We start from the raw sequence: 16,357 nt of genomic DNA on the forward strand, positions 1-16,357 counted from the left end.
CTGGAAATATTGTTTTATTATATAAAATGTCAGTGCTGTTATAATTATGTAGATATGTTGGTTATGACTAACTTTAATCTTTAAATGTGTACCTGGATATAGACAAAGGAAGGGAAACATTAATTCTTGATGGTTTAAACTGGCATGCGTGCTTTCACCATGATGCCATAATTCAAAGAAAGTGTTGTTTAACTTAAAGACATATCAGTATTAATTAATTTTAACGAATTATCTATTCTTTATTAGTTATTGGGAGTTTCATGAAGTTAAGCAATGTCTTATATGTTCACAAATATACATTCGGAAAATTATATCGAAAATATAAAAGAAATAGATATATGTTAACAACAGCGATACATTATAATATACTGACCATACACGTTCATTTATAGGACAAACGCCTCTTTATGGCTAGACCCATGTACAATACTTTGTGATAACGCGTAAAAGGGATGTGTCTTACATGAAAATTCTTCGCCAATTTCATTCATGTCAAACTACTGCAGGAAGTAGCCCATATATACAAGCGATAATGGGCACAAGACAGACTCTATCCGTCCTTTTTCTATACGATAAAATGTGTTCATACACATTCTTTTTATGTTGAGATACTACAATGCATAATTATCATTATATGATAGAATGTTAACATTTGTCGCGAATTTATACCATGTAAGGGTTGCCGTAAGTCTCAGTCCATTCCGCGGATTCACTTGAATAGAAATCGAAAATTAGTCAAAATTTTTCATTACGAAGAGACTTAGAGAAGTCATTGTTACACAGCGTTACTCAATGCTACGGTCGTAAGGGTTCCTACAGAACATCCGCCACAATGGCGCCTCTCAAGATTTACATTTCAATGAACGGGTCTAGAATTGTGACAGACGTAGGAATATCAGCGAGTAAGAAAAAGTAGAGAATTTATGGGAATGTTCACAGCGGAGTTGTGTTGGAAAACATTTCACATTTTAATTTTCCTGTCATATTAAGTGGCTAAGTTGGTAAGAGCGCCGGCCACGTTATAGCAGGTGAAGATCCGAGGTCCATGGTTCGACTCTCCCAACCCATGTCGGTTTGTGTATCTCGGGAAGCTGAAAAAACGTGCCGGTCTGTGCTGTCGTGGCTATGTTTTTGGGCTAGACACTTTATCCTAATTGTTCTGCATGACATTCGATAGGCCTCCCGTATGTTGTCCAGTGTGGTAGTCACAAACTACTACAAAGAGATCCCGCTTCAAAATAACCATGGCTGCTAACGAGGCTATAACCTTTACAAACAATCTGCTAAATTAGGGTACATGTAGTTTATCCTGTCCGTTGATGTACGAGTTTCTCTAAATCTTTAAATATTCAAAATCTACTCATATAAGTTTAATCTGTGTATTTTAACAATGATAGTGTGCGTTTACGCATGTTCTCATGATTATCGTCATCAGTCATTAAAGTGTTCTTTAAAGTCATACTTCTGTGCATTAATCAACGCATATACATGTACAGTCAATCTTGTCTATTGTGACATCATATATGACAATAGAATGACGTCACAACCAGATAACATTGTCGTTACGAAGTGGACAATAAACCCATGATCATAAAATTGATGAAATGATTAAAAATATCTTAAATCATTTTCCATTTTTAAAATACGTGATCTATATCATTCGTCATGCAAAATACAGAGAAAATGTATATGGAATTTTTATGTGGTTCATTAAATACAGATCGGGATGTTAATCAGAAGAATTTTGTGGAGTGTTAATTACATTTCTTCCTTTGGAATTGACATATTGATGAATGTAGTATAAATTATAAAATGGTTTTATTTATGTATACCGCACCGCTCCTACAATCAATCATTTTCTATCAGAAGAGGAAATTCGCTAACAATAAATTATCTGACGAAGAATAAACGAAGTTAATTGTTAAGTTAACCACAGAGTTCAGAACCCTGTTATAACAATTTGTATTTTAATTAAGACAAAGTGATTTTTATTTGTATAATAACCTTACCAGTCCATAAAGACATGTAGGCAGTGTTAAAATCAATAATTAAATTACTAATACGCTTTTCAGACTTTTATCTAGCGTTGGACTAAATTGGGTTTTGTCTTATTCGTTATTATGACCACCATGCCCGATTTAATTAGTGCGAAATATGGCGGGGTATTTATCATAATACAGACGAAGCAGAATGGAGGAGGAAAAAAGGAGAAACTGGTTGACAACACAGAACTATCATATTATAAAACATGACCCCGTACAATGTACAATTCCCGTTAAAGCGTCATCATTTGAGTAATCACTACATAGGCCATAGGGTTTAATTTCTTTAATGACATGATATTCCACTCGAGCTGAAATAGTTGTATACAGTATCTGTTTGATTTCATGAAATATATTTGAAGGAGACACATCCCTGACTGTGTTTATGAGGTGACGATCACGCTCAACGACGCCTGCTTCCTCCCATTCATAAATATTTACATTTGATGTAAAACACGTTGTATTTTAAATTGTTACGAAATACGCCGACATGACCGAAATTAATATATTAATATTTCAGCTCTGCTGCCTCTAGTGATACACACAGATGAATTTAAAGTACATATTAATTAGGCATGATTATATACATAATGGGAATTTTCACACGATTTTACCTTGTGTAAACATAAAAAGGAACTTATTATGAAAATACATGTCATATTATTTAGACTGCTAGACGAAACTGGTTTCAAAACTATATTATAAAAAAAAACAGAAAATGCTTAAAAAAAATTCTTGACTTTTTTATATATAGAAATATATAAACGCTCATCAGAAGTACCTTGGTCGTTTGCGTAATAGACATTCACGTGTGAACTTTGACATTTGACCTCTCGTTATACTTTTTACCTATCGGTGATGATATCTCAATTACGTGATGAGTTTGTACGAGAGCAGGACTTCTTTCATCAGGATGATAGACCACACACACTTAGTGACCCTTTTAACCATGATTTGCCTAAAGTTGACGACACGTTTTTACTGCGACGTCGGTTGAATTTGAATCTGTGCTCATATACGTGTTCCACTTACGCAGCCATGTAGAAAATAAATAATTCAACATCGTAGTTCGTCTATGATTTACCAGGTACGAAATGGTCACTGAAACTTGCGTCACATAAAACGTGTATCAACGTTACAATAATGTCTAAAAACTATGGCAAGCCAAGTTGTCATTTATTCGCGGAGCAATGTTGATCCAGTATCTTATCAAATTATATAATATATCTTATATATTATATAAGATATCTTATGTTTATGAGATATCTTATATGTTTATGAGATACAATATCTTATATGTTTATAAGATATCTTATAAACTTTTCTTTATAGGATATTCTATATATTATATAAGTTATCTTATATAATATATAATATATATTATATAATATATATTATATAATATATCTTATATCTTTTATAAGATATCTTATAAACTTTTCGCTATGAGAGAGATATCTTATAAAGTATATAAGCTATCTCATAAAAGATATAAGATATCTTATATAATATATAATATATCTTATAAAGAAAAGCTCATAAGATATCTTGAAAGATAAAGAAAAGTTTGTAAGATATCTTATAAAGAACGAGACTCTCGTGAGACCGGCAAAACCTAAAAGTCTGAGAATGACTGCTCCCTCTGTAAGGTAACTTCCGTTTTGTTGGAAGGCACGCGGAACATAAACAATCAACCCTCTGTTGCGACCTCACGATCGGCTAGGCACGGAGCAAATGTCGTGTTCGAGCAAACATAAATATAGGACAATTATAAATTTGTTTCAAACCATTAAAGCTAGATTCAGCTTCATCTCGGCTCCTTCATCGAGTGGAGGAGAGTTCATTATCTCAAATTCAAATCTCGGTATTTATAAGATAACTTACAATCGAATTTTAATTATATAAGATATCTTACTATGTGTATATAATTCCCTTTATAAGATATCTGATATAACATATAAGATATCTTATAAAATTATATAAGATATCATATAAAATTCCCTTTATAAGATATCTTATATATAAATATATAAGATATCTTATATAATTCCCTTTATAAGATATCTTATATAATATATAAGATATGTTATAAAATTATATAAGATATCTTATAAAAAAATTCTTTATAAGATATCTTATACCTTTTATGAGATATCTTATATAGTATATCTTTTATGAGATATCTTATATATTATATAATATACTTATAAAGTACATATAAGATATCTTATAAAAGTAAAGTTTATAAGATATTGGTAAAATCCTGGATCAACGTTGCTTCGTGAATAAATGACAACTTGGCTTGCCATAAAAAAAAACGGAATGTAGCTACTACACTGGAAACATTACCATATTTCTTGAGAATGATAAAGTCATGCATCATTCGGTATTACGTGTATGACAAAGGCGTCGGCTCACGATCATTTATACATTAATCGCCAACATATTAATTCCATACATAATGTGATATTCAACTCATGAATTTCTGTCAGTACACGCCAATTAGTGTGAAACAACATCAATTATAATCTCTATCCAAAAGGGACGTGATATGATAATTACTATATCCGGAATGTTATATATCGTGTACATACACGACTTGGATTGGTTTTTCAGAATGCTTACAACCTAGCAACAACTTAATTAGAACCTTGATTATGCTGACCTACTATTTTAGTCCTAACCTTTAAACGGATGTACTGGTACAGTTGTATATATACATGTATGTCATAACCTGCAAAAGGGTTGTATTGGTTTATGTCATAACGAGTTGTATTGAGATATGTCATAACCTGTAAACGGGTTGTATTGAAATATGTCATAATGAGTTGTATTGGTATATGTCATAACGAGTTGTATTGGTATATGTCATAACGAGTTGTATTGGTATATGTCATAACGAGTTGTATTGGTATATGTCGTAACGAGTTGTAGTGAGATATGTCATAACGAGTTGTATTAGTATATGTCATAACGAGTTGTAGTGAGATATGTCATAACGAGTTGTATTGGTATATGTCATAACGAGTTGTATTGGTATATGTCATAACGAGTTGTAGTGAGATATGTCATAACGAGTTGTATTGGTATATGTCATAACGAGTTGTATTGGTATATGTCATAACGAGTTGTATTGATATATGTCATAACGAGTTGTATTGGTATATGTCATAACGAGTTGTATTGGTATATGTCATAACGAGTTGTATTGATATATGTCATAACGAGTTGTATTGGTATATGTCATAGCGAGTTGTATTGGTATATGTCATAACGAGTTGTATTGATATATGTCATAACGAGTTGTAGTGAGATATGTCATAACGAGTTGTATTGGTATATGTCATAACGAGTTATATTGGTATATGTCATAACGAGTTGTATTGGTATATGTCATAACGAGTTGTATTGGTATATGTCATAACGAGTTGCATTGGTATATGTCATAACGAGTTGTATTGGTATATGTCATAACGAGTTGTATTGGTATATGTCATAACGAGTTGTATTGGTATATGTCATAACGAGTTGTAGTGAGATATGTCATTACGAGTTGTATTGGTATATGTCATAACGAGTTGTATTGGTATATGTCATAACGAGTTGTATTGGTATATGTCATAACCTGTAGATGGGTTGTATTGGTATATTTCATAATATGTAAACGGGTTGTATTGAGATATGTCATAATATGTAAACGGGTTGTATTGCAAAATTACATTGTAAGCACAGATTGGAAAGGAGAAGCCAGAAAAAAACATAATTGATCTCAATTGTTCCTGTTTGATTCTTACGTACATCAGTACTGTAAAATAATGCCAAAATATCTTCCCTGAATAAATATTGAACCTATAGAACTATAGTCATGCTACGTTTTTAAAATAATTATTCTACATGTGTTTCGTTTAATGATCCATCACTTTCAAAACCATTCTTCTTAAATTATAACCCCATTAGGTCTAGAAAGCTATTTATATTCAATGATAGACGTGACCGTATAACAGAGAACACGTTTTGATGAATCATCACATTTAAGGTAACAAATGCCATTGTATACAATGTGTGTAACAAATATCTATTGTGTAGCTCAGCCGGAACTCGGTTCAACTACGTTTCGTGTACATAAATGTACATGTAGTATAAAAGATAATAAAACTGAAACCAAACTATGTATGTTCGAATATACGTTAACAAGCTAGAAAACCTGTTAAAAATATAACAAATTAATACAAATTCATACGAATCAACATAAATAAAGCAATACAAATCCATTCGAATCAACATAAATAAAAACAATACAAATCCATTCGAATCAACATAAATAAAAACAATACAAATCTATATGAATCAACATAAATTAGCAGTCAAAGTCAACACACAAACAGAATTTGAAAAAATGGACAATCATACACAATTTCACCATGTATTTTGAAAATAGGAATGTTTTTATATTCCATTTAGTTGTTTATATGAATATATTAAGTTTCATCTTGAGCGTCATCAAATCACGAGAATGAAGGGCGTGCGACACAGTTATTGCGTTTCAGAATTGTTTGGAACTGATCTTTCCTGTGACGCACACTTCGGGCATAAATTTCAGAAGTCAGTACACAATTTATTTCCTGGACTTTACCAGCTTATACAATGATTTAAATTACGAACAATTTTAATGTCAAACATATCACATCGCTTGTGCCTTGATTATCAAAAATTTCCCCGCAGACGTCCGTTTAAGAATATTTATCTTATTTACATCTTTTTGTGTAATTGTGATATATTTTCATGATTCAACCCTAATTTCAAATGTTTTTAAAACTCATGAATATATTAAGGTTTTGCCGCCATAAGCATAACATACTTAGACCTGCTGACAGCCCACTTTTTTTGCCATGCTATTTGAGAAATCAGGAACATCGCAGGTGTTCAGGTACTGAATGAAATTTATAATAGATTTTAGATTTACATCTCATTTACAAGATGGCCCTGATGCTAAAGTGTATATATATATTGTACGTATACACTACATAAATAAATAAGATACATATATCAATATCACAGCTTCGTGACACAACATGTTTAAAACAATTCCTGGAGGTAATGCATGGACATTCGAATTATCAAAATTAGGATCTGCAGATAAGACTTATCTGCAAAGAACTTTCTTATTCGTTCAATAAAATGTCTATAAAGTAAAACTGCATTATAGATGGATGTCCTACGTGTTTACATACAATTTGCTACACGATAGTTATTAAGATCATTTTACAGTAATAAACATAATTATTAAATCATAAAATTCTTGTATAAGAAGATATCTTAACATTTGTAAAAAGCTCAGATGTTTGGGTAAGGGAATTAGAAACTTTTAAAATAACCGTTATTGCTCTCTTTTGAAGCTTGAACATTTTCTATATAGGAAGTGTTACTGTATTGATATATCTACTTCATCATTTTGCTTAAAAGCAACGAATTACACGTGCTTTTTATGTTGCATGTAGCCTGCATTATAGATATAACTATTTACGGAGACACATCGTGATAGTATGCTGAAATCCATGAAATACTTGTATGCCTCTTCACATCTTCGGATTTCAGGTTCTGAATAAAACGGCGTTCGTCCCAAATTATTGTTTAATATCGATTTCCATGCTATGTTACGTCTTGCATAACTAAGACTTGTTATAAACCAATATCTTAAGAAAGTGTCGACAATTTAAAACTCATGTCTGTTTCAAAACCATCTAATACATATTTATAAGGTTGAATCATGAAACGAATTATCGCACTACACATAACCAATGGTGGTACATAAGGCCAAACATAATCTGATGGCTCCTTGAGCCCGAGGCGTCTTGTCGCTGTACGCCTTGACATGCGCGCTGTCACTAAGGTTTCTCATCGTGTCATATACCTATGTCTCCGCTGTTCTGATACACACTTGTCTCTGGTCCGTTAACGGTACAGGTCCTGTTGTGTTTACTCCAGAGCCGGGGCATTGGGCCATTTCAGTTATGAATTACGTCACACAGGCAGTTGCTCCGGCTGGGAGACAATAAGACTTTGACAGCACAGATCTACGCGTGGACGATACAGAAATCATGGCTCGGATTAACGGCCTTTTATCTTTATTTCGGAGGACAGTGAAGTGTTATTTATTACTGTCAGCAGTTTTGAATGCAGTAGTATCTCTAAATCCTCAGACTTGCCGTGAATGTATATTACGTAATACGTGTCGTCCGCCAGCGTGCTCGTGCTGCAACGACCACATGCCGATATTGTCAAGAAACAATACTCCACAGATGGTGTTTTTCACTTTTGACGATGCTATCACTCCCTACGGTAGCAAATTTCTACAGGGAACTTTTTGATTCGAACAGAACAAACCCAAATGGATGTCCGATTAAAATGACCCTTTTTGTTTCGCATGCAAATACTGTGTACAGTCTCGTCAACGAATTTTACAAAAAAGGTATGGAAATTGGTGCACACAGTGTCTCTCACGGACACATGAACAAGCTGACATTTAAATCAGAAGCGAAGCTACAGAAAGAAAATATAGCAAGAAAGGCGGGTGTTCCAATGTCGGAAATCAAGGGATGGCGCAGTCCTTTTTTGGAACCTATTGGAGACCAACAGCCTAAGTCACTCAATGAACTAGACTACACCTATGACGCCACGCTAACCATAAGCAAGAAGGGATTGAAGAAGCCTCCAATACCATTCACATTAGATTATGGGTGGCCGTATGACTGTAAAATCAAACCATGTCCAGCTTCCGCTCACAAAGGATTCTGGGAAGTGCCAGTGATCTCTGTAATGGACCACTTAGAACGATTTGATTGTGTTTACGTCGATGGCTGCCATACACCACCTCCAGACGAGGAAACTGCATTTAAATTTCTGTGGGATAATTTCAATACGTATTACAGTGGTAACAGGGCACCTTTTGGAATGAATATGCATGCGTCGTGGTTTTACTATCCCGACCGGCTGCGAGCTATGGACAGATTCATCAAGGTTCTCAGCAAACTACCCGATGTGTACATTGTGTCGGTAAGTCAGGTCATTGATTGGCTAAAGAAACCCACTACACTGTCTGATATGCATAATTTTAAACCTTGGGGTTGTAAAAATCCAAAAATAACAACACAACATCATCGCCGTAAAATGTCAATGCCTAGTGTAAAAACTCCTAGCAGACTTAACAGAAACAATTTCTTACACAATCATGCTGAACAACAAAGAAAACTGCGAGCCCAGCAGGCTAAACTCAATTTTATGCGGCGACAAAAACAAAGAGAACAGGAACAAAAGAGGTTGTTTCAACAACACGGCATACAAAATTCACAGCACAGTGGTATTCAACAACAAAGCACAGCTCAGAAGCAGAATAAGATTCCAATATCTACTGGTACTCTAGGTCGTCAGCAGTACATTTGGCTGCAGCGACAAAGGGCTAGACCAAAATTTAATGCGCGGAAGCAAAGTCCTATTAGAAAATCGCGAATCACCTGGCAGCAAGCATTAAGACATCAGGTAATGCATCACGTGCAACAGAGCGTGCCTTCGACGACACCAAAGAGCGTAGTGTGGGAACCTTTGGCAATTACGAAACCTACTATGCCTTCAAAGGAAAAAATCCAAAAACAGAAGGAAGAGATGCTGATGAAAAGGAAAAGACAACAATTAGAAGAACAAAAGAGACTAATGAAAGAGCGTCAAGCCGCCGAACAGAAAGTAATAGCAGAAGAACAACGCCTAGAAGTGAAAAAACGCCAAGATGCACTCATGCATGCCAAAAAGGAAAGCATGATTAAGTCGAAGCACATGCTGCCTAACAATAACATTGGGAACAGTAAAACTGTATCTCAACAGAAAAATACTATTCACTCTAAAAAGGAACTGAGAGAACTTTTGCGTTTCGCTGAGAATAATCTCGTTCAATCGCGTCTTCTGTTTGGTGTTGGAAAACCGCAAGAGACAAAACCAAAAGATTTGTCTGAATTAAAACAGACATTTCGAAATGTCCAGCAACAGGCAGTAGTCACAACAACAGCTGCGCCGGTAAACGAAGTTACAACTGAAACTACTACTTCTACTACTGCATCAACATCATCAACAGCAACAACAAATCAGGAAATGTCGTTAGCGACAGAGGCTATCAATGCACACAACTTCCTTTTCGACAGTTTTCATGACGTTGTTGGCAACAACAAAGAACTGTGGACTTGGGCTATTCCTAAAAAACGTCAGAGCAAGAAAGTTGTGAAAATGCAATCGACACTACCGCCGATAAAGGTTGCTACAACAGGAGGTTTTATTGATTTTAATCCTACCAATGTGTATTCATCAGTTCGTACTGCGAAGGAAAAGTCTTCCAAGCAACAAAGTACAGTGGCACCTCTTTTCAAAGCCAAGTCTGTGCAATATTCTATCCCAGAAGAAGCCACGCTTATTGAACCTAACAGGGGTTTAGACAGGACAATTACACCTCTTTCTCTAGGCGCTAAACTACCAACAATGCACCCTGTTATTCCCAGAGAGGCATGCAATCAAGGGGTCACATGTTCTTTGCCAGACTGTAATTGTTTGTCCTCGATCACACCAGGCAATCTAAAATCCACAGATATTCCTCAAATCATATACATTACTATCGACGGAGAGATCAATTTTTCGGGTTTCACTAAAATGCGTTCATTGTTCTCTCGTCAACGGAAGAATCCTAACGGATGCCCTATTGGGGCGACCATGTTTGTATCGCCCACTGGATCTAGTGTTCGCTTAGCAGACCGCATATATAAAGATAATGTCGAAATCGCTCTTCAAGGCCTTGAACCTACAAGCGGAAAATCATTTAACACTGAAATCAACGATTATAGGACAAAGCTATCGAAGGCAACATCCTTCCTGCCAAATCAAATCACCGGTTATAGAGGTCTAGACTTCAAATCGTTAACCGACAACGATATGCAAGTTTTGCAGAATAAATCTATGTACGATTCCTCAATGGTAACTAAAGCAAAGGTGTGGCCGTTCACCCTTGATTTCGGATGGAAAGGAAAGTGTGAAAACGGCGCATGCCCTAAGGATACGTATGCGGGAGTATGGGAAGTACCTGTGGTACAACTGACGAATGGCAAGACAAAGGAAAGCTGTAATTATGCAGATGGTTGTAAAAGTCAGCCTAACACAAAACAAGATACTGTTAACTTTTTGCTTGAAAATTTTAACCGACATTATAAATCAAAACGTTCACCTTTCGGAATACATTTGAGTCAAAAATGGTTCCACTGGTATTACCATCATAACCTTTCGGGACTTAATAAATTCCTGGATCGTGTGCTGCTATTGAAAGATGTGTACATAGTGTCAGTATCAAACCTGATCGACTGGGTAAAGCAGCCCACGGTTCTTAGCCGTCTTAACGAATTCCAGCCATGGCAATGTTTATAGAAGTAAACCTAAGTAGGTTTTTGGACCATGTGCTACCGACCGGAAAAACATCCTAAGTTACTGAAAACTGAGTTATTATAACCTCACTGTAGATATATAGATATTTACTGACAATCAGTAACAGGAAGTGCTTATTTCCGTTAAGTGTTCGTCAGAATCGACCAAGCGGTTCGGTTACAGGGTTGACACAAGGTTATCAAACGAGAAAACCGGTGACTAGAAACTAGAACGTTTTGCTATGATACAATGAGTCTGTCCGAATGTGACTCAAAGCTGGACATAAGACATGGCTGGCGGGCTTTTCTGCACCTGTGTAGAATATCTGATCTATCACTAACACCTTGGCCGATAAATGTATTGACATGACACCTTAACACCGACGTTAATGGCCGCCATGTTCTGTGTGCCGGGCATAGGTCAAGTATTTATCAGGATGTGTCTGATCGTATGACACCTCTTTATTATAGTGTGAATGATTTGATTATTGAGCGTGCAAACGCAAATCGTTACTTGGGAATGTTTAATTTACTTTATATATATAGTAAATATTTATTTGTTTATTTGTTTTCCTATACTCAATGAGGTGTATATGTCAAGTGGAAGCAATTGTTATGTGCTGTAAATTCGAGCAAACAAACAAACAGTAATCTGACCTTTCCTGGAAAATATAAAAGTACAAATACATCTTGAAGGGTACCGTTTAATCAGAGTATCTTAGTGCTGCCTTTAGATAAATTAATCACGCTATCCATTTTCTTTTATTCTCCTTTCAACTAGGAATATATGGATGAGCCTCTCATTTGAATCATCTGCAATGGCAATATGCTTAAATTTCATTGTTTTAATAGGCTCGAGCATTGTAAAATATCTAAGCTTATATCAATGCTAAATTGGTGCCATGTGGAGTATATTTAGTTTCAAATTTACTCTTATGAAACGAATTCATAAATATTCCATTACTATATTATATTTAACTAGGTATATTGTTCCATTTAGAAGCCTCTTTTATCTCATTTTATTCTGTAATTACTGTTTAACAAGAAAAGAGGTATCATTTTAATTCAAGAAAGACTGTTGTAAATGACAGCTGACTAGATAGTGTCATCCTTGTCACTAATGGTAATGCCGAACAAATGCGGGAACATAAAATGTAATATACATAATCACATCCATAAGGAAATGAGGGATGTATACATTAGTAATGATCACGCATTTGCGTCAGGCATAACCTCCGTTACCGGAAATCAAAAATTATTCCTATTCTATGTGATAAATTTGTCTTTTTTCCATTAAAAACTTATGAATATGAATATTTATTGCTTCCCGTTTATTATCATATATAATTATGTTTTTTTTAAATATTGACTAATTCATCAGCACACCTATGGTAATTTCTTTATAAATATTAAATATGCCTTCAGACTCATTGTAAATTTATTAGTCTTTTTTGTTTCTACAAATTAGCAAACTTTTTTCTTTTCTGGAATTTTTGATGAAGTTCCCCAGATCTTCTGATATTGACCTTTTAGGTCATTTCAGTGTAGATTAGAGACATATCTTGCTGAATTTAGACACAAATTTCTTTTTAAGAAATATTATTAGATATAATACTTTGATAGAATCTTGCTTTATTACTATGGGTATGATATATGGAATATTGTATCATCACTTGTAATTATATAGTTATATAAATGTTGACCAATCAGAATGGTGCTTTCGCCTCATTGAAATCCACCGATATTTCTGTTCAGATGTTAATGGAGCGAATATGTAATAAGTGGTCATTTGAATTTACCAGATGTTGACAGGAAATTGTAGATTTAGGATGAGTAACCATTTCAAAATGACACATTCTTCTTGTCAAGTGCAACTTTGTTTTATTTTTCCTTTTATTTATTTATTTTTCATTAAGGCTGTAATTGATAGCAAATCGTACTGATGTAATCATTTTTTACTCATTAATAAAGTATTTACCTATGAAAAATGACGAAATAATGACGGAAAAACTACTTTTTTGAATAATTTATTCGAAGCTTTCACCATAATATTATCAAAACGGTTCATAATTACTACCTACCTTCCGTAATTATATTTTAATGTCTCCAAAATTCTTTTGATAAGCCAGACGTGTTTTGTATATCATTACTGTGTCACCAGCCTCGATTTTTATTTATGTTCTGAGGAGTGAAAAAATATGCTGACAAATAGCACGACCTTGTATATAATTATCATCATTGTCATTTTCTGAGACAGTAAACACGTCATCACGTGATTAATCATATTCGCCCGAAAGCTTGGATGCTACCACCTTGACCAATATAGATACATTATGGAGTCAAAATTTGACATTTTATTATTAATTGGTATTTCAAATTTTCACTATTTTTAGCATTTCTTTCTATGAAAGAACAATAAATATTCATTTGGACATTTACCCGAATTACTCATTTTTGCTTATTGTTACTTAAAATGTTGAATGCTACCGTGCTGTTAATGTGAAATGATGTGATTTGGTAATGAATAAAAGATATAAAAACGACTATTATCTTTTGTATGAATATGAGGTGGCGACAGGGTGTGTATATTGGTACGTCAATGTTAACGAAACGATGAATTATATGTATATATTCAAATATTACACGGATTTAGATATAACCATAAATATCAAATAAATTCATATAGTCAAGATAGGTCTTGATTTTTAACGTATATACATCTCAATTACACTATCTCTCATAATATTTGATAGCTTCTACAGTTAGCTGAGAGGAAATGAAAAGGAAAGAAGAAAATTCGTAATTGCATAATGTCAGCTACGCCATAAGTAAACTGATGACGTGCGGGAACGAAACAGTACAAAGATGAGCTAAGCATAAATAAATGAAAATAACAACACTCATTTTTCGCTTTATTTTTTTTGATATTATCTACATAATATAAACTTAAAAAAAAATATTTTCAGTAAGACCAGCATATATGTCATAAACAAAATTTAAATGTTTTAGAATATTCTACCCAGAGTTACATTATTTTCTGCGGGAAAAGTATAAACTTATCATTCTATATAATCAGGTGCCGATAAAAGAGTTTCCTTATATATAGTACAATTGAAATCATAAAATGGCCAATATATCCGAAAGGAATTCCTTAATATTATCTGACGGGTCTGTTTTAAAGAATTGACGTGTTCATGAAGCAGCAATAAAATTAACTACCGTCCGGCTATAAAAAGCGAAAGATTAAAGCAACCCATCATGAGAACACATATTTTTTTCCATTTTATTTCTCTCTCTCATAATTTGGATGACGATGCAATTATTCAAGTGTTGTCTCCCTACTTAGTGTATTTTTTTTTTATCTTTCTTGGTGGACACAAACTATCACCTAAAATGATAGCATGGATAGATATTGTGATCCATAAACCGGAAAAGATTTTTTATTTTTTTCTTTTGAAATAATTAAGTGTTTTGTATGAGTATCATTAAAATCGCACATTCTATTTTTGCTGTGATCCATATGTACCTTCATTATCAAAAAAAAAAAAAAAAAATGACGCGCACTCACAAACAGCCATTCTAAAACCAAACACCTTAAAACATTATCTAAACAGGCGATTTACCTAGCAGTGCCGAATAATGTGGTATTGCAAATATTTGCAAGAAGATTTGTTTTCCAAGAAGATAATTATAATCATACATTTAATGGTTGTCTTATCACGAGCCAGATCCGATTAATTTATATCGGATGTTTTAGCTAAGATACCTACAGCTCATACATGTATATTGTAGTGAATAATGTATAATGAACAATATAAGGTACATTTACGTATCATATATATAGTAATAGGATGTATTGAATGGTACACCTTCCTATATAATACCAGAATCATTTCACTGGAAATGCAACGTTTATAGCTTATGACACCTATCAAGGTACTTATTCACCGCTGTAAAAGAACGTTGGAATTTATCTGATGAGGATGAAATCAGATAGGGCCAGCACGACGACTCAAACATACATTAAATACATTTCTGTGGGAATACTTGATGTCACTGTTCAAGGAAGAGGAACATTCAAAAGTTAATCTAGAACACAGCATATGCTACAGGATAATACACTTCATATAAATGATGGCCAGCGTTCATTGTAACATATACAATGCAGTACAACGTTACAATTATCGACATGACAATTACAGATATTTTACAGCATAAGACAGCAAATATATCAATAATTATTTGTTACATGCCAAGACGAATAAAGACCTAATCATAATAAGATATATAGGTAATTTTTTATGCTAACTAAAAACGATAACCTTTAACATTGATGAGCTTCAAATGTCATGACTTTGTCAGTACACTTATCACATTTTGATGAATTGGGAAAGTATCGCTGATCGAGTGTCCATATGGTGATGTATACGGATATTGTGGAGGTTAAGATAGAGTGTTATGCTATAGAAAGGCGTATACAGGAATTTCGTGCTAGCCGGCCATGTAACGTGGCTCATTAGTGAAAAAAATAACTTGGCCTGACATAATTGGCGACAGGTTCAATTTGTCTTGTGACCGACATACCTGCCTGGTTACTGACGAGGCCATCAGGGCGACGATTATCTCGTAGGAAAATAAAAACTTTCTGGACTGTTTTGTTCTGGAATTGCCGAAAAGCTTCTCTGACACCAAGTAACTGAGTTTGATATTCGACTTTTGTATGTATGTAATAGGTGTTGAGATTAAATCATGTGAAAACTGTTGATATAAACAGTCAAAAACAAAAATGAAACGCGAAAGCGTGAACACTAAATAAATATATATATTAGAATACATCGCACTTTATAAAAATGTAAATATATGTAA

The 16,357-nt window shown here is 34.0% G+C and overlaps 1 protein-coding gene across 1 annotated transcript; it reads left to right on the plus strand.

Moving 5' to 3' along the window:
- The first annotated feature begins 7,993 nt into the window (after positions 1-7,993).
- On the plus strand, positions 7,994-14,390 carry LOC117334215. The gene is given in 2 exon segments (XM_033893701.1): positions 7,994-8,380; positions 8,382-14,390. Coding segments are annotated over 2 exon segments (3,354 nt in total). The 5' UTR covers positions 7,994-8,140; the 3' UTR covers positions 11,496-14,390.
- The last annotated feature ends 1,967 nt before the right edge of the window (positions 14,391-16,357 follow it).

The sequence above is a fragment of the Pecten maximus genome, chromosome 9 (genome assembly GCF_902652985.1).
Source record: "Pecten maximus chromosome 9, xPecMax1.1, whole genome shotgun sequence".
NCBI lineage: Eukaryota > Metazoa > Mollusca > Bivalvia > Pectinida > Pectinidae > Pecten > Pecten maximus.